This window comes from Cnephaeus nilssonii (assembly GCF_951640355.1).
Source record: "Cnephaeus nilssonii genome assembly, chromosome: 11".
Lineage (NCBI taxonomy): Eukaryota > Metazoa > Chordata > Mammalia > Chiroptera > Vespertilionidae > Cnephaeus > Cnephaeus nilssonii.
The window spans coordinates 16,735,264-16,755,071 of NC_137082.1; the positions used below are offsets into that span (position 1 = coordinate 16,735,264).

At 48.7% G+C, this 19,808-nt stretch overlaps 1 protein-coding gene across 1 annotated transcript in view; it reads right to left on the reverse strand.

Annotated features, from left to right (window-relative positions):
* Positions 1-19,808, reverse strand: part of SLC24A3 (solute carrier family 24 member 3) — a 496,588-nt gene that overhangs the window by 44,588 nt on the left and 432,192 nt on the right. The window contains exons 7-8 of the mRNA XM_079784858.1: positions 14,642-14,716; positions 5,673-5,698 (exon numbers count right to left, since the gene is read on the reverse strand). Of these exons, the coding sequence (XP_079640984.1) occupies positions 5,673-5,698; positions 14,642-14,716 (101 nt within the window). The remainder of the gene's footprint in view (positions 1-5,672; positions 5,699-14,641; positions 14,717-19,808) is intronic.

The following is a 19,808-nucleotide window of genomic DNA, read 5'->3' on the forward strand; positions in this document are numbered from 1 at the left end:
TCTGAATATGGGACTCTCTTCTCTTTTTACCCACACTGTCTCCCTAGGTGATGTCATCTTGTTCTATTGCTGCAAAGACCAAGTGACACATCTACCCCACACCTCTGCCCAGCTCCAGGTTCATGTATCCAGCTGTCAGTATGGCCTCTCCACGTGGAATCTCAATGCATCTCAGATGGAATTCTTTATTCCTAGCTTCATTTCCCCCTGAGCTTTGCCATTTTAGTACACTGTTCTACTCCCTGCTCCGTCACGGCCCCAATCTGGAAATCTGCCTGGAGCGCTCCTTTACCCTCACCCATGTCCATCAGGATTCTATGTCCAGATGTCTCCTGAATTGCCGGCTCTGCCCTCTATAGTGCTACTTCCCTAGTCCACCTTAACTCTAGCCACTGAACTGGCTTCCTTGATGCTACTGGGTCATGTCATTCTTCTGCTTAAAATTCTTCAATTGCTTCCCAAAGTTCTTGAGGAGAAAAAAAGGTGCAAATCCTGGTTCTGTTTTCTTCCTCTCCAAATCATTGTGTGCCCTGTCTTGCTTCACCATACTGGCCTCCATTCATTTGCACATTTCAAGTTTTTTCCTTCCCCATAGAGCCTTTCCATTACTGTTCCCTCTGCCTGCAATGTTTTTCCACTCATACCTTGGCTGGTCCCTTTCATCCTCCAAATATCAGCTTAAATGTTGCCTTCTCCAAGAAGTCTACCCTGCCTACCCTTGCTTCACTTTCTATCACAAGACTTTGCTTACGTTCTTTAGACCTCTGATCAAACTGTGTCTTATATACTCATGACTTATCTCCTATAATAAAGAGGTAATATGCAAATTGACCATCACTCCAACACACAAGATGGCCGCCCCCATGTGGTCAAAGATGACTGCCCCCATGTGGACACAAGATGGCCGCCACAAGATGGCCAGCAGGGGAGGGCAGTTGTGGGCAATCAGGCCAGTAGGGGAGGGCAGTTCGGGGTGACCAGGCCAGCAGCGTAGGGCAGTTAGGGGCAATTGGGCTGGCAGGGAGGGCAGTTAGGGGTGGCCAGGCAAGTGAGGGAAATTAGGGGTGACTGGGCCAGCAGGGGAGGGCAGTTGGGGGCAACCAGGCCTGCAGGGGAGGGCAGATGGGGGCGACCAGGCCAGCAGCGGAGGGCAGTTAGGGGTGACCAGGCCTGCAGGGGAGGGCAGTTGGGGGTGACCAGGCCAGCAGGGGAGCAGTTAGGTGTCGATCAGGCTGGCAGGGGACTGGTTAGGGGTGATCAGGTTGGCAGGCAGAAGCGGTTAGGGGCAATCAGGCAGGCAAGCGGTTGGGAGCCAGCAGTCCTGGATTGTGGGAGGGATCCCAGATTGGAGAGGGAGCAGGCTAGGCTGAGGGACCCCTCCCACCCCCATGCATGAATTTCGTGCACTGGGCCTCTAGTTAATATATAATGCCTGTTTCTAGCAGTCACTGGATAGCAGTTTTCACACCTAGCCCCTACCTCAGCTACATGGTTTCTCATTTTCAGACACTTAAATCAGACTCCTGGACAGCTGATTTCCTGGCAGGGAGACACCTTCCCTCCCCCTCAGCTCCTCTGTGCAGGGTGGAACTGCTTCCAAACATCACTTTTCAGTTGCAAGACATTTCCAGTGGCCTGAACAGGGCTCTTATCTTATTGAAATCAACATAGATGTGGCATCAACTTATTTGGGAAAAGTGAGGTTTTATTCACAGTATTCATTTTGAGAGAAGAGATACCCAGGATCTGAAGGGATGTCATGGAATTGCTGCAATACATTTTAATAGACTCAGTGAGGAGTCACCAGAAAATGAACCAACATAAATGAAATATTTGTTAAGTTGAATTAAGTCTAGCACCTTCTAAATAGTTATACTCTCTAATTCCTTTAGATCTTTTTAACCTTTCACTCTAAGCAAGCCCTTTCATTGCAATATTCGAGTAAGGTTCTCTTCTGTCACGGTTCAAGAATGCCCATGACATGGGGGTTCCCTGCTTCTGTTGACATTTCAGGTTTGCTTTGTTGTGCTCAGACTCAGGGCTCACCCAGTGCTCCCCTACAAGATGCACCGGGTTCTCTGAGGCCTCTGTGCTGCCGCATCTCCCGTGCGTTCCCTCTGCTTTTGGGCCTGATTGAGTGTCTGATGATCAAGTTGTGGCTCAGTGCTCTTGGGGTCTCTCCCCATGTCCTGTGTGTGTCTCCAAATGACTCTTAATTACATGTCACCCGTCTGCCTCCCCTCTAGCCCAGAGAGCTCAGGGTCCGGGCTGAGTTGTGTTCTGTCTAGTTCTGGAACAAAGCCTGGCACCCAAAAGGTGCTCAGGAACAGCTGTAGAATTGACTGCAGACCTCTAAAAGCTCACAGCTCTCCTCCCCCTCCTCCCCAGGATGCTCTTCTCCATCTGCTTCTCTGACCACAGCCCAGCCGCTGTCCTTGGAGGACCTGGTCTTGTAGTATGATCTGGGTTTGTTTCTTCCCTTCCCCCAAACTTCTGTTTTGAGCCACCTTCAACTGGCCCTGATTCTCCTGCCAAAGATGGTTCTTTCCGTGTTGGAGGGCAGGCCCTGTTCTTGCCTGGTGGGCATGGCTCCACTTCCCTAACTATGGTCCAGAACAGTGAAGGCTGGCCTCCACATGACACAGGTGGACAGTCTCCAGGTTGTGTTCTCAGGCTCTCTTTTCTCTCCCTAAGTCACAACCTGAGGCTCAAAGAAGAAATGAAAATACCACCCTGGATCCTTTCGTTTTCTTCTTAGACCTTCAGACCCACTGAAGCCACAGTTTGGATTCCTTCTGGCAACATCGTGGGCCTTGCTGAGACGTCATCATGGATTCATGGGCCTTGCTCTGCAGGCTGAACATACATCCTAACAGGTGGATGCTTTGTATGTTAAATGTCTTTTGCGGCAAGTACATGACTAGAAAGCACGTTAACAGATACTCCTCTGCCTTTTGCCTTCAAATCAAACTCCACTATGTTGAGGCAGCAACCCTTCAATCTCAAGGAGGGTGGGCCCAGTCCCAGGATAAATCATGATTTGTCTAAAATTATAATTCTATTCTCCCTGTCCACTCATTGGTCAAGGCAGACCCAACTGTGACCAAAGAGATGCAAGGTAGGCGTAGCACCTTCCTCCTTCTTGCCTTCAATCCAAACTTGATGGCTGGACCTGCAGCAGCCCTTTTGGAACCTTTAGGAAAAGGCCAAGAGAAAAGTAGAGCCATCGTCCCACCCACACCCGGGGTACTTGCCATGTAAGAAACACAAACTAGCTTCTTTAATCTCCTATCACAGGTTTTTCCTGTTACGTGCTACTAAAAGCCTTCTGAGTACCATCTGTCGGCTAAGTGTGACTCACTGCAGGCCGCCACCTCAGAGCAGCGAAGGAACCTCAACTGTGTAGGACGAAGGTACCTTGTCCCTGTGTATTTGTATTGGACGAGGTTCATTTCTTCCTAAAGAGAACTCTAGTTTCAAATTAAACACTAATGAAGTTAGTTTCCTTCTGCAGATTTGGGGTAGATTGATTACCTTCCTTGAAACTTCTAGACACGCTGGGAGGTTCTATAACAAGGAGTGGAATTCACTGTTTGTAGTATCACTGAAATATGACTGTGCTTTCATTGCACAGATGGAAGAATCTGGCTTTAAAGAGAGACATCAACTCCCAGACACACCCTCTCAGCAAAATAAATGTTTGTGGTTGGCTGGGTAAAAAGGGCTGAGGTGTGGACAGTGACAACTATCTTAAAGTGCAATATAATTTGCTCTCAATGAGGAGCTGGAATCCCTGGAATTCCCAAAGCAGTTATGGGCCAGCAGCTCAGACTTTAATTTCTCAGCCTCACTCACGTGAAAACTGTTCTTCGTCAGCCCATCCACATACTAACAATAATAGGCTGGCATCTGGAAATAATGTTCTAGTGCCATGAAAGCCTCCCTACTTCTTTCCTGAAGCTATGCCTGTGCATGAGTTATGATGCGAACCCACTCCAGGCTGAACAAAACACACTGAGAATTTGCAACTCACTTATCTGTGGTCTCCCATTCCCTTCCTCACGTACAGCAGCCTTGCTGCAAGGCTCCGAGTGCTACCTGAGGATGGGGTCACCTGACATCACAGGGGGTTCAGCCCTGGGAATGAAGAGGAACTAGACAGTCCCTTTCTTGCTCCATCCCATCTGAAATACCTGGAAAGATATTTTGAGGGCAAGGACTGAAATAGGCTTAGCATGAACCCTGCTTTCATCTCCCCTCCATGGTGGCCATCAGCAAGGCCAGGGAGATGCAGCAAAGAGAGCTCCTTAAGACCGACAGACAGCAGACCCCGCCTGGGTTTCCTTTCTGAAGGGTTCCCACACAAAGGCAGCAGAAACATTTCCGAGTTCGACTGTGATCATGTGTTTGTCTTTATGACAGCAGCAACACTGAGCAACATGTGAGTACTGTTTGCTAAGGCAGAGCGGTGACTGTGCTGGTCCTGCCATCAGTTGCAGTGAGAATCTTTTGCAAGACGTGGGGAAAAATGTTACCACTCCATCTGGTGACCATGTCCAGGTGGGTCCCATGAGAAGGTTCTCCCTGACTTATTGACCTCTGACCTGATGTGTTCCTGGGTGTCTCAATCCCTTTCAGCCTATTGATCACTGTTACTCAAAGAGGACCTCCTTCTTATTTTTTATGGATCAATACAGAGGTTATGTATGTGTCTTAAAGCAAGTTTTCCAAGCCATCTCTTCCTCACCCTTCCTGGACAGAGAAGAGTTGGCAAAAGTATCGTAATGCCCTGGCCTAGTGTATAACATTTTCCATCAATGTGATCAGTTCCCCTGTCCCCACTTCCAAATTCTGAAAGTCACAGAGATACCCCAGGACACAGAGATGTCACTCTAACAAAGCATTGGCACCCATTTTGCTGGGAGGGGAGCCCGGCAAACTCTGTGCTTTGTTTTCTAGTTCATTCTTAGCTTTAAGTAATACAGTACCACCCCATCTATTCCTAAGATGTTATTTCACATTACTCTACTTCTATAGATCAAATGTTTAAGAAATAACAAGAATGCACAACACACCCAATTTCCATTTTCATTTCAAATAGATTTGATTTGCTCAGAACCCATCTCAAAAATGGGGATTTAGAGAGTTGGCCCAAATACAAATGTTCCCAGGTATTTAATTTGGGCAATTAAAAAAAAATCTATCCAAAACAACACCACTGCCTTTTCAGAGCTCTAAGATCTTCTGAAATGTCAGGCAGAACTTTCATGGGTTGGAGGTCACTGAAGTGCCCCCTCCTCTGGGTTCTGAGGCGGTATGTGGAATATGCCAACAAGATCTGGACACAAGTTGGAAAGATTAGTCAAGTCTTAACTACGGCACAGCCAATGGCTGAGTACAGAAAGGCACAGCTAAGTCACGCATCTAACCTGGAGGATGAAGACATGGGATATTAGGAGTGGAAACCCACCACCCAGCCCTAGGCAAAGACCTCTGCTCTGTGCAGCTAATGTAATTCCTTTATGGAAGTGGACAGAGGGTTCCCGAGAAATGCTAACTGTTCCAAATTGTCATGACATGTCCCTTTCTTCCTTAAACCCTGAATCTGGTCTTCCATGTATTTGGCTCTGCAACATAACAAGGAACGTTGGAAGGGAAACAGAGGTACTTACCAGGAAACTTGTTCATCGTAAATGAACTGTGGGGGGAAAAGGTATAGATTAGACACGCACATGTGCAAGCATGCTTTACGACGGTCTGCCCTTGCTGCTAGCTTGGTAAGAATTGGGGTGGGGCTGGCCTGGCACACGAAGCCTGTGGACAAGCTTCCCTCTCTGCTGGTTTAGTCTGTGGCTAGTGTTAGTGGAAGGAGGTGCTGTTGGCAGACTGGCGTGGACATGATGGGGAGGGGAGAAGCGATAGGTCAACCCATCCTTCCTGCAATTTCTGTCCAACAGTGGATTGGGAGGGAAGCATGACTAGCCTGCTGTGTAGAGCAAGATGTTCTGTAGAATTTTACGTCTGGAAGGGATGTAGGCGCTTGGCGGGGGCTTGCACACACCCGCCACTCTGGGCCACCTGTGAGACGCGTGCGTGTCTCTGTGCACTGTACAGCTCCTTCAAGCTTTTACGCAAACATTTGGAATTCTTTGTACTCAACACCTTTCTTTCAGTTGACCTACATCCTTAGAAGAATTTACGTTCAAAGGAAACTTTACATCACAGCCAGAAGCAGAGAATCAGCACCAGTTTGCCACCACGTGCAGAGGGTAAAAATAAATGCGTGACAACAGTGACTGGGATCCTGGTTGCCCAGGCTCTGGGTCACAGGCCTGCCCTTTTGTTGAAGAAGGAGGTTAGCAAGGGCCGAACAGTGGAAGACACACAAGTACCAAGTGGAGACTTCTCCTGACCAGTTAGTTAAGACCCAAAGAGAATACAAAGTAGGATTGAATTGGTCTAAGCCCTAGACCATATATCATCTAAAATCATTTCTTGTTTTGGGGCCAAAAAAAACTGGTATAATTTAAGCCCTTTGATTTCGACAGGAAAATTGAGTCACCGAGAACATGAAACATTGTCTTGCGGTTGCCGAATTTGCTGCAGCGTTCGTTCTAGAACCCAGACCTGGCTCCTAATGTCGTGTGCTCTGCCTGACTTATTTGCCCAGACAGCACATTGTTGAAACTGATGGGTGCACCTATCTTTCCTTCAAGCAGGAGCCGAGGGTCGGTCACAGCTCTTCCTTCCTACACACACTGATATGACTGCTTGGAGCGGGATCACGTCTGAGTGGCTTTTCGTTCAGGGGCAGTGGCCAATGGGAACTCTTAAGGTAGACACTTGCAGGACAGTCTGGGTGTACAGTGTCATTACTGCACGGAGATGATGAACTCAGCTAATGACGTGGGCCTGGCTTCAGTCCCCAGCGACTACAATGACCATCTGTTGTGAGAGACGCAGAGGAAACCACCACAAAGACGTGCAGGGTCCAGAGCAGAGGCACGTCCAAGGACCCTCCTCCAATGACCCTGAAAGTGCAGAGAGAGGGGCGAGGAGAAACGGGCACGCTTATTTGCAACTCGCTGTTCCTCAGAGACATTGAAAAAGATGTTGGCTCTGTCAGGTTGGTGACTCTTGTCATTGTTATCAGTGTCAACAGAGTGACACTGGATGAAAGTGTCAAACTGGAAAGGGAAGAAGACTAAGGGAATGAAAGAAGCAATGGTGCGGCCCGGGCTGGATGGTTTGGAATCCACTCTCTGGAAGGCGGTCACGGATGCTTCTGTATAATCACTAGCTTTAAAAGAATTGCTTTCAAGAAATCATGAGCAGAAAAAATGATTTAAGTTGGAAAATGTTTTCTATTAATTGAAGTTAATTCAATATCAGTCTTAAGCAGTGGGCTGGAACAATCAATTCATAGCCACTTAGAAGGGCACTAGATACTGGTAAAGGGTTTATTAGAGCACCAATTTGATTTTCACCTTTCAGGGAAGGCAGGCCGTCCTCTATAGTAGAAATGTAGCTTTTAGAAAGCCCTTATTATGTGTGATTTGACTGACATGGGGGCACAGGTCAATACATCTTTAGCTATTATTTCAATGATATCAATAAAAAGATCAGAATGGGCTTAATTGTACAATGGATCCCAAACTGAGGACAGAATTTATGGGAGCACGATAAATCATAGAAACAGTGGGGCAAATCGGGACAACATAGGACAAGATACGCAATTGAAGATGGAACGTCCTGGGCCTGATGTCCAGGTGATACCTATGGCCGGGGGAGGGATGGGGGACTATGGTTCAGAGAGGCATACAGAGAAAGAGAAATGCAGATGATCTCGCTAGAGTACTAACAAATGGTGCAATCTGGAATCCTCCAAGTAACAGACGCAGCCATGTCTCACCCCTGACCACTCTGCCAGGAGGCCTTAGCTGCCCTGTGGCTAATAAGCAAACAGTCTGGATGTTACCCCATTACTTTAAGAGAACTGGATAAAAAAAGAGAAAGAGAGAGAGAGGACTAAAAAATGAACAATAAAATGGATAAAAGGAAATAGAAACCAGGCCTTTATGAAAGTCTAAATGGAAATTGGCTTGTTTATGGTGAGAGAGGAGGTGAAGGGTGAGTTATGAGCAGCCTCCAAGTACCAGATGATCGTCATTCAAAGGCTGAAAATGAGGACATCGGCACTGGTCACAGAGTGTCTCCCCGGGAGTACATCCTTCAGAAGTGTTGGAATCAGCCTGTCTGAAAACTCTTAAAATGAAAGGGCAGGAGACTCACTCCATGCTGCTGATGGTGAAGGAAGGGATTGGTTATTCCTTACAGATTTTATTTTATTCTTTTAAGACAAGCGTTGCATACCCTTTTGCATCATCATGCTCTCTCTGTGAGTAAAAGAAGACAAAATAACCTCCCTATCCCTTCCAGCGGTATTACTAGGGTAGGAGTCGACCGAAATCAATTTTATGTCCTGTCTGAAACAAGAAACCGCGCCCCAGTTCCACCCAGTGACCACTAGATGGCGATCGCATCACAGCCCTCAGGCTTGTCTCTCTGCCAAGGCAGTGAGGTTTGAAATGCAGTCAGTCCAAGTCCATTAAATCTCCTGGAAGGAGGGCAAACACCTCAAGGCAGACAGCCTTCTGAGTGGCCTTCAGCAAACCCACTGCGGTCGCAGGGCAAGGTGAGGCTCTGGAGGCAGCTCCTGCCTGGTGTTCTGCACTGGGGACAGGTGGGTCCCTCATCTTATGCCAACACTCAATTCCCCTGATGCGTTGAGGCTGAGGGACCTGCTGGGTCCCTACAGAACCGGCCCGCTCTTTTCCCAGTCGGAGTTTTGAAAACAGGCCTTGGGAAAGCAGCTCCAGGAGCTGTGCTGGGGGCGTTTGGGGCCAGGCACTGGGTCTGCCCGCTGTGGCCACATGTGGGCAGTGCTGACTGCTTTCTGGGTCCCAGCTTTGCTGCGCATGGCTGGTCAGAGCACCTGCTCTCTGACCCACCCGTGGTTCATCCAAAGCCTCTTTGGGCTTCGCCCAGAGCTCTGCACGTGTTCCACAGATGAATTAAATGGAAACACACAGAAGTGCATTTCTCTTTTCCTCCGGGCTTCAGAGAAACAATTGGGTTCCATGGAAACCAGCTTTTCCGACCTGGTGTCTGCTCTTCAAGTCTCTCGAGAGAGACGGGCTGCCATCAGGCAGGTGGATCCGTGGAGGTTAGAACATCCCAGGGAACTGCGAAGGGAGTGGCACATTCAAGATGGCACAGCAGGGAAAAGACGAGCCAGGATTCGCCCAGGAGTGTGATAAGGAGTGGAGAGGCCGGCCGGGCTCTGTGCAGGGCGGCAGGTGGCTGTCCCTGCGGTGCGTGCCAACCCCTGGGTTTGCTCCCTGTAGCTGTAACCATGGAGCAGGGCGGCTGCATTGCGGAAGCTAAGATTGCGTAACTGGTATTATAATCACTGGCACAGTTAGAATTTTAAGCAGTGACAATAATAGAAATCAACGCCATCATTCTCTTTCAAGAGACTGAAACCTTGGAAATCTCCCCTCCTTTGCTGGAAATAAAACTGCCCCCCACCCCCAGACTCCACCCACGACAGCGTGGAGACACCCTCAGATGTGCCCAAGTGGAGTCCTGACTTCCTCAGCTTCAGGGACCAGGGGTGTAGATAGCTTAACCAATGCGATTCCATCCGAGGAGGAATCAGATGGAATACGCCGGGAAGCTGCTGCTAGGCACCGAGATGGTTTACACTGGAAGGTTAAAGGGGAGTTGGGAATTGGGCCATTAGCACCCCTGGCAGGCAGACTTGACAGCAGTGGGGCTGCAGGAGGGTAAGAGGGTGATGAGCCAGGGGCACAAGGCCATGGAGGCCAGGGGGGTTAAGGACAGCCATCCACATGACCATAAGATGTCTTTCTCTCAAAGAAAGGCCAACGAGAACATTTCTGGATGGTGTTACATTAGGTGAAAGAGTTCGGGGGGGGGGGGGCGGCGAGGGGGGCAGGAGTGGACGTTATTCTCTTCCGTCTAAAAAACGTAAGGGTAAGTGCCGTAGACAGGCCTCTCTAGGGCGGATTGCATGGCAGCTGAGGTAACATCAGGAGGATTTCAGAGACAGAAAGGCAGATTTCATTGGAGAGAAAATTCGAATTCTTTGCCGGGGTGGTGTAGGTGTGTCATCTTAGACACCTGTTCTGGTAAACCTGACCTTTTGGCAAATGCCTGAATTTCTGGACCTTGGTTTTGCCATCTCTGAAATGGGACTCCTGTAGTAGCTAGCTTGTATTGTCAGGAATATTGAACTGGGAAATCGTCAACAGACCTAACAGAGCCCTCAATCCTGTATTAAGTATGGAGACCACACTTGTTAACACTTACAGATGCTGTGAGAATGTAGGTCTATTTTCTATGGGAGAATCTGCTCTCTACAACTGTGCTATCCAGTATGATGGGCACAGTCACCTATGGCTACACAAATGTAAATGAATTAAATCAACATTTTAGGCCCGTGGTCTCACTAGCTGCATTTTGAGAGCTCAGTAGCCACATGCCTAGTGCTGGACAGTGCTGCTAGGCGACCTCTGGCAATCACTTGAGTCATCTCTCTTTGTCCCCACAGAATCCCCTCTGGAGGGGAGATTTCAATGAGCCCTCTGGGGTGGGGGTGGGGGAGAAAGAGAGAGAGGGGAGGGGGCAGTGTCACCTCAAGTGAGCCTCACTGCTGTGCCAGTGCTCCAGCTGCCCTGATGGCCTCCCAACTGGTACTAATGGCTCACCGGGCCCTTCTCCAGGGAGCCAGCACTCCCCAGTCTGGATCCGTGACCCTGTCCAAGTTATCCTGAAGCTGTCTGAGGCCTATGGACTCCACGGAGGGTTCCCTTCTCTTGAGGCTCACGTCCCCAGTCTCAAAGCAGAGATGAAGGGTAAAAATAAAGTATTCCTTTTAGGGCAGCTGTTAGACTGAGGATGTAATGAACCATTTGCATTTATGTAAATTGCATGATTATGTAAATTACAGTAACATTTCAATAAGAGAGACTGTGGGGCCTGCTGGAATTTGGAGCAAGGATAGGAGTGGGGGCTGGAGCTGTCTGGTGCAAGTCCAAGTAGGGAGTGACGGGGGAGGGAGAGAAGCAGCAGGAGGGTCCGTGAGGACGTGGAGACTATTGGGTAGATGCACGAAGGGACATACCCCAAAGAGCCCAGAATACCCCCAGGTCTAAAAGGTGAGACTTCTCTTCTAGAGACCAAGGTCACGGGCCACCCTCCCGGCCACATCCTGCTTCTCCAGGGCCCGAAGTTTCGCTGCAGAAGACGTCACCAGGGCTAAAGGGGAAAGGCTCCGAGGCACGCACGGTCCATTTGTGAGATTATAACTGCTTTAGACAATACCATCTTCTCATTTTCTTCCGCTCTCTCCCTAAAAATCGACAATGAGCACACTAGAAACCAGCACAGAGCAGCTACCAAAGTGAACTGAGTCCCTCGCCTCAAAGTGAGCTGTTAAGCTCTGCTGGTTTCAGAATGCATGCGCTTGTCTTACTCGCATGGTTTTCCTTCTTGGCCGGGTCCATCTGCATCAACTTCGGTTTTAGCTGTTTCAGGATTCAGGTAGCACCGACTCTATTAGCACCCTCCGGGCCCAGGGGCCATGAGCATCCCTGGAGAAGTCATCTTTCCCGCTTTTTGGATCCTAGGCCCTGGGGATCATCCTCCAGGCTCCTCTGCTGGGCCTGAAGGACTGAGCCCAGGGACATATATAGAAGTGGCATCCGGTCTCACTTAGTCCAGACTGGCCCTCTGGGTAAATGAGCTCTTCATTGCATCACCTCAGGGGACCAGAGTTCAGTCTTCTGAACAGTTCAGAACCATAAAAAGGGGAAGGGGGGGGGAACCCCTCATTGTTAAAATAAATTGTTCAGGTGACTGGTAATTATTTGTGGATAGAAGGAAAGGCTTTTAAATACAGGAATTTTAAATGCCCACGGCAGGGTCCTGTAGAGAAACTCGGGATTATATAAGGAAGGCCAGAAGGAAAGTGATTTTGTTACCATGACATTAGGGGAACACAGAAAGAGGAGACCAGGAAACAATGACAAAAACACCGCATGTGTGAGCAGCAGCAGCATAGCGCTGGGCATGGAACAGAATTGGGGTTACTGAGAAACCTCCATTGCTAAGTGCCATTAGGCGCTGTCTTCTGGGTATAAAACTTCTACTCTTCATGCTGGTTTTAAGTTTCATGTGATAATGACCCCGGGGATGAACAGCAGTCAGAAAGGCACAGCCAAGCTGCCACTATGCCTTGCTTTTGAGAATCTCAACGTTTACTCTAGAAATGGTCATGGCCATGCAACAGCCAGCTAGCTGGATATCCAGGCCTCCGGAGGAAATGGTGTCCACTGGTATGTGAAGTTCCGTTTCTCAAAGTGCAGTGTGGTGCTAGCATCAGAATCACCTGGGGAGGGGGAGAGGGTCCTGGGTAAAGTGCAAATTCCTGGGTGCTGCCCCAGAACCTGCTGGATTAAAACCTCTGGTTGTGCATTTTGAGTAAGCACGCTGGGCATGTCCAGGGCACACTGAAGTTGGAGGAGCACCAGTTAAAGTAGCAAGAACCAAGCCCAAGCCCTGAGGACCCGAACTTGCCTTTCCCCATTTCTTCCTAACAGGGAGAAATGTAATTTTTCTCAGAACACAGAACTCTTGACATCTGGTCTTTAAACACAGTTCACCTTCAGGGAACTGCAAGGAATTCCTTGCTTTTGCACGTTGTTGCCATGATGGGGATGCAGAGCTGCCAGCAGCCTGAGTGTCCATTCAGCTCTGCCATTCGCCCCCGGCACACGGGGGCAGAGATGGCTTTGCCCAAAGCCCCCGCACCTGCAGCCTGAAGCTGCAAAACCGCTTTACTTCCTCACTTAACACATCATTAGCAGCAAGTACTTCTGTTTCATCTCGGACGTGTCCAGATGAATTGTACAGAATACAAGTTATTTCACACAGAGACCAGGAGGTGTCAATGCTGAAAACTGAGAACGAAGCTGAGGCCAGCACGTCTGCTTGGGGGAGTGGCCATCGCCAGGTCTGTGCTCCTGGCCACGTTGGCCTGGGCTGTTGGTCTCATCACCTTGCCTTTCTGAGCGTGGTCATCTCTTTCTGGAATTCAGCAAAAGGAGACAGCTGCATTCCTTACACCATCCCCTAACCACGCCTCTTTAAAAAACTAACTTTCAGAAATATCCTACAACACCCAAGACGGAGGAGCTCAGCGCACGTGATCAGTGCGGAGAGTGTCAGACAGGAGTGGGCTCAGTGAGCAGAAGAGTCTTCTAGATTTGGGGTGCTCATACCTTTTCCATGGGTTATAATTGAGAACAAGAACATAGAGTCAAGTGTGTCCTTAAGTCTCCTAACCAGGGGCTCAACAGCGTCTTCAGGTCCCACATGAGGTCTCCTTCGGGTGGGTCTCACGCTCCCCATTATCAATGGCCCTGGAAAGAGGGGACTTGGCTCTAACCCAAGACCTTCACTGTGATCCGTAGGTAAGAAAACTATGACCCAGAGAGATTGATTTCTCCGAGGACACTGGAGCTGGTAAGGGGGAGGGGAGACCAGAATTAGAAGTTAGATCTCCCAACTCCCATTTCAATTCTTTCTGGTTTGCCAGCCTTCTCTGGGACAGCGTGGTTGCCAAGCTGAGTGGTTGGGTTTGTCCCCACAGCCAACATAGAGCCACTGACCATTGAAACAAGGGGCCCATTCCCAGGTGTCCTCTGTAAAGATACCACTTGGGATGGATTGGGGGGAGCAGTGAGAAGAGGGGGGCAGCTACACTACTCATTGCAACACTGGCCTGGGCCGATCTGCTCAGGCCGGAGATGTAAAAAGCCTCAACTAACGGGTTAAGGAGAACACACTGGGGAGATTTTTGCAAGATGAAGATCCACAGGACAAGTAAGCCAAATGAGCATAGTGGCAGTTGGGGGGAAAGGTGAGTTTAATCATTCCCAGGTTGGGTGGCAGGATAGGAATGGGGGCAGACATATAGGAAGAGGGCCGGTCTTGGAAAATGGTCGTCAGTTTAGAGACATGTTGAGTTTGGGGCGCGAAGATATCTAGTAGAGAGTTTGCTAATCCATGGCTGGACCTCAGGGAGTTGCCACTATTAAGACACAGTGTAGGGGTGTCCGCACAAAGGTGTTAATGGCGACGGGCGCTGTGGGAAGAGCAGGGCAGTCCTGGGAGAGCGTACAGAGTGAGAGGGAGAAGTAAGGTCCAGATCCAGGGATGCTGATGATGAAGGGAATTACAGAGGAGCCCGTGAGGAAAGTGAGCGGGAATGTCAGGAGATCACAGAAAAACAGCAGGGGCTCTCATGCAACCAGATAACCACAGGTGACACTCCTATTCTGAGCACCAACTATCAGGCGAGGGGTGCTGGTTGGTCAAAGTAGCTGGAAGAGAGAAAGACCGTCTCCAGGCATAGACATCCATTCGCTCATTTATCACCAGGCACCTCAAACCTGCTCCATGCAGAGGAGCCGCACATAACCCTGAGGGGTAGGGAGGGTGGTCGGGAGCTCACTGTAAGGGAATTCAGGCGAGGTGTCCCCCACACACTTACCACAATGAGTGCGACCACAGACAGCGTGTAGTAAATGGAATCCCTCAGCAGGCACCAGGAGGACAGAGCCACAACCTGAAGGAAAAGGGGGGAAGACAGTAAGAAGCAGGACATCGGACGGTGCAAAGGAGAAAACCTGGCTCCTGGTGGCCCCAGCCAGTGATAAACCTGAAACACAGTCTAGTATTTCTCCCTCCTGTCCTCGACCAGTCAGTCTGCCAGTCAATATGAATTTTTTGAAGATCTTTAGGTGTATCAGTCTGGACCTTCTGGGAAGCACATGCCAAGATGGGATTAAACCTACCACAATTTTATCAGGGGATAAGCCCGTGAGAGAAAATGGGGAAGCAGTCAGGCAAGCTGGGAGTGCCACCCAACATGGCTCGGGTCTGACCTGTAAAGGAGAGTGGGCAGGTTGGGTGGATGCATCCCAGGCGGCAGGGTAGCCTGAAGAAGGTTCAGGAAGATTGAGGGGGAGCTTTGGTGCACAGACACCTGTCAAAGGAATCCCAGGAATTGGTCAGCCCTAGCATCCCTAATGTCCCGTAAGGGGATGGGATCAGCAATCTTACCCTGTGTCCTATGTCAACACTAACATCTGCCATAGCCCGAGCTCCTGTGAGGATTGAAGACCCAAAGCTGTCCTTCAGAAGGGACATGGGCAAGGCCGCTGGGCACTCCTCTCCTGGCACTCTATTCTCATCTCTATGATATGCCTAGCCTAGTTGGCACTTGACCCCTGGTTTAGTCAGAAGTTTGAAAGATCAATTTGCATACTGATCTGGAGAAAATGTGGTTCTTAGGCAGTGGGGAAGTGTCCCTTTAAAGATATGATGGCTCTGCTGAGCCGATGCCGACAGGCATGCTGCTGGACGCTACGGCAGCCTTGGCAGCTGTGTCCAGACTTCCTTCAGGAGAAGGAGGCCCCTGGGTGTGACAAAGGAGAGTGAAGGGGCCAGGGCTGGGCACTGACAGAGGAGAGAATGGGGGAGGGGAGGGAGGCAGGGATGCCAGGGTCAGACTTTTATTCCGAAGGAAAAATCATGTCTCCTTGGTCTGTTCTTCAACATCTTTTTTTGTGGAATACCTACAATTTTTTAATTTTTTTTTTTTTTTTGCTTTGCAGGGTAGGTCTATGCTGGCAGACCCTCACAAAGGAATTGGGGAGATTCCATGAACCATGACTTCCTGGGATGCTACTCACAACTTCCTCCCGCCTCCCTAGAAAAGTGTCAACTACCCCTTGGCCACAGGATATACCTGGCTGCCTTTGAGCTTGGCCTGGTAAGTGAAAAAGGACAAAGCAAATGTCAACACCCAGCTGGACCAATGCCAGGCACATGCTGTAGCAAAGACAATGGGAAAAAGGGGTTCCAGGGACAAGGCAACCTTTGGTGCCTTTTCTCTCCCCGGCTGCTGTGTCAGTCTATAGAGAAGAGACCAGCAATGTCAAACCAGAGAGGGCTTTCTGGATTCAAATAACATGAGAGATATGACTTAAATAGAACCATAAATGAATAATGAGTCCCGTCTCTTTCCATTAACACGTTCTTCCACTTGTTATATGAACACTTAGATATTTTCTGTTGCTAATTTTACCTTGTTAGGTTTCATATTTGCAGATCTAAATTACAGATGATGGGGTTGTCAAGAAGAGGACGGGTGCTACAAAAATCACTTTAGAACAAATATAAAGCATTTTTTTAACCCTTTTATCACTGTCTCCTTGTATTGTCAAATCTTAGAACCTATGGTCCTCATTCAGCAGCCACAGAATAGATTAAATTGGACTATATTGTTCACTTTCCAGTAGGTCACAAAAGATTGTAAATATTCACTCAATTCATTAAAATTAGGCACGTGGAGTTAAAACATGTAGCAAGTATAAATTCTGAATTTCTTTAAAAAAGTATTTTTATTGATTTCAGAGAGGAAGGGAGAGAGAGATAGATAGAAACATCAGTGATGAGAGAGAATCATTGATTGGCTGCCTCCTGCATACCCCACACAGGAGATCGAGCCCACAACCCGGGCATGTGCCCTGACCAGGAATCGAACCATGACCTCTTGGTTCATAGATCAATGCTCAACCACTGAGCCACACTGGCTGGACAATTCTGAATTTCTTTAAAAAATCACTTGGGCTTTTGGTTTAAGATGGCAGGTTGAACACATATTACTTTTGCTGTTTCTCATTATATCATAGCAAGATAATAGTAAAGGGATTTTTTTTAGAAAAAAAAAGAAGACATAAACCTGCAAGAAAAAGAACAGAAGAGCTGATTAGAGCAACAACATTTGGAAATTGAAAATCAGGAGAACCAATGGCCATTCAGCTGGAAGTGGGCGGAGCTCTAGATGTGTGGGTGAAGGTGAGCCTGAAAGCAGGGTGACTGAAAGACGGCTCAGGAGCCTAACGCCCAGATTCCTCCGTCACTTCAAGCAGACGAGTGACTGACCGCACACCCCACACCTTAACAGAAAACAGGACACCCAGCGTTTGCAGAGCAGGAGTTCCAGAAAATAGGGAAATGGAAATAATCAAATAAATAAATCAAGGGAAATTTCCAGAAGTTAAGGATGTGCATTTTCTGAGTAAGAAGAGGGCCCTCTGAGTGTCCAGCTCAATGGGTAAAAAAGTTGTACACCAAGGCATGTCATCAGTAATTTTAGAATATGGGGGCACAGAAAGGTCCTAGGGACTATGGTGGGGGGAGGGGAAGAGAGAGAGAGAGAGAGAGAGAGAGAGAGAGAGAATGAATTATATACAAAGGGTCAAAATTGGAATGGCTTTTTATTTCTGAACAAAAGCATTGGAAGCTAGAAGATAATTTTGAAGATACCAGAGAGTCTATGTCCAACCAATTGTTCATTAAAAATGAGAGAAGATTAAAAAAAAGAAAAGAGCTTGTCTCAAAAACTTTACTTTTCATGCACCCCTTCTCAAAAAGCTACTGGAAGATGTGTTCCACTAAAATAAGGGAGTAAACCACTTGTTACATAAAAGTCTGTTACAATAACCCATTATACCAGCTAATAAGAATCTATAATAATAAGTGAGGGAAAATTTCAGAATAGTGAAGGAAGATCCCAAAAAGACAGTAAAAGGAGATTCCCAAATTAAACTTTTCCATCAGGCTTAGAAAATAACCTAGCCAGATTAGAGGTCAGAAGACTCAGAAGTAATGAGACTGAAAGCACAAAATGAATGGAATATCTGAGAATTCTGAACCCATGGAAAGGATACAGGGCTCTGGGAACAGAACATAGAAAACTAAGCAAACAAATGAATAACAAAAAAAAGGTAACTATAAACTACAGGGAAAACACAGACTTGTGCAGGAAAGGAAGATGAATTATTAAGTATTAATGGCTCAGCTATAAATAATGGCCACAGAGTCATAGTAAAGTAAGCATAGACTACTGTCTAACCAAGTTTATGATATTACTAGTTGGGGAGAATGGATGAACGGGCTGAAAGGGCAGGTGGGGCTAAAATAGACCTAAATCCTTCTCTTCCATACTGGGAGTTCACTGGAGAATGTCTGAAACTACAAAATCAAGTAATTGCCATCGAAGGAAGTTATTTAGAGATATTGAGCAAGTACCAGGAACAACCAATCTAATGAGAAGTATTTGCCTCAGAAGAGTGGGAAATTGGTGCTGGAGGGCTGGAAGATGGCTGTGTTTCAGAATAAGCCTTCTAGATCTGATTGCCTCCTTAAACTCTGTGCATATATAACTTTAATAAAAATAAAAACTAAAATAGACAGAAAGTATGATACAAGTTATCCACTTAGATTTACTGCATAAAGAAATAACACTTTGCACTAGGTCTAAGGTGTCAAGTCTGGATGCATAGTGAAGTATTTTATCCCTTTATCAACAGAACTAGAGGCCTGGTGCATGAAATTCGTGCATGGGGGGGGGTGTCCCACAGCCCAGCCTGCACCCTCTCCAATTTGGAACCCCTCGAGGGATGTCTGACTGCCTGTTTAGGCCCGATCCCACAATCCAGGCCCGATCCCTCTCACAATCCAGGACTGCTGGCTTCCAACCGCTTGCCTGCCTGCCTGCCTGATTGACACTAACCGCTTCTGCCTGCCAGCCTGATCACCCCCTAACCAGTCCCCTGCCAGCCTGATAGATGCCAAACTGCTCCCCTGCCAGCCCGATTGCCCCTAACTGCCCTTCCTTGCTGTCCTGGTCACCCCTAACTGCCCTCCCCTGCAGGCCTGGTCCCCCCAAAACTGCCCTCCCCTGCAGGCCTGGTCCCCCCAACTGCCCTCCCCTGCAGGCCTGGTTGCCCCCAACTGCCCTCCCCTGCAGGCCTGGTCCCTCCCAACTGCCCTCTCCTGCTGGCCATCTTGTGTCCACATGGGGGCAGCCATCTTTTACCACATGGGGGTGGCCATCTTGTGTGTTGGAGTGATGGTCAATTTGCATATTACCTCTTTATAATATAGAACTAGTGGCCTGGTGCATGAAATTTGTGCACATTGAAAGGGGATTAATTAGAGGAAATAATTTAATATTGCTATTTGCCCTTTCTCTATAATAGAAATGTCAGAGATGAAAGAAAATTAGTAAAATGTATATGAAAACCTTCCTCCTGTCAGAGTCTGGGGCACACCACAGGACCCAGAGTCAAGTCCCCGCCCACCCACATGTGCCTCAAAATCGCGTGAGATCCAGACTGGGCTGGCCCCCCGCATTGGGATAGATCCAGACCTGGCCAGTCCAAACCCTTGTCAAGCCCCGCCAGGCAGGGGGCGTAGCCTCAGGTCCCCTGGCCTGGCGCCAGGACGGGGGGCATGGCCTGAGGTCCCCCAGCCCAGACCAGGGCAGGGAGCGTGCATTGAGGTCCCCCATCAAGCCCCACTGGGTGGGGGGCATGGCCTGAGGTCCCCCATCAAGCCCTGCCAGGCTGGGGGGGCGTGCAGCCTCAGGTTCTCCAGCCCAGCAGCAGGAGGAGAGCGCAGCTTCAGGTCCCCTGTCAAGCCCCGCTGGGTGGGGGATGTGGCCTGAGTTCCCCGACTCATCACTGGGGGTGCATCTTGAGGTCACCTGTCAAGCCCTGCTGGGTGGGGGGCATGGCCTCAGGTCCTCTGGCCTGGCACCAGGACGGGGGGCACGGCCTGAGGTCCCCTGTCAAGCCCTGCTGGGT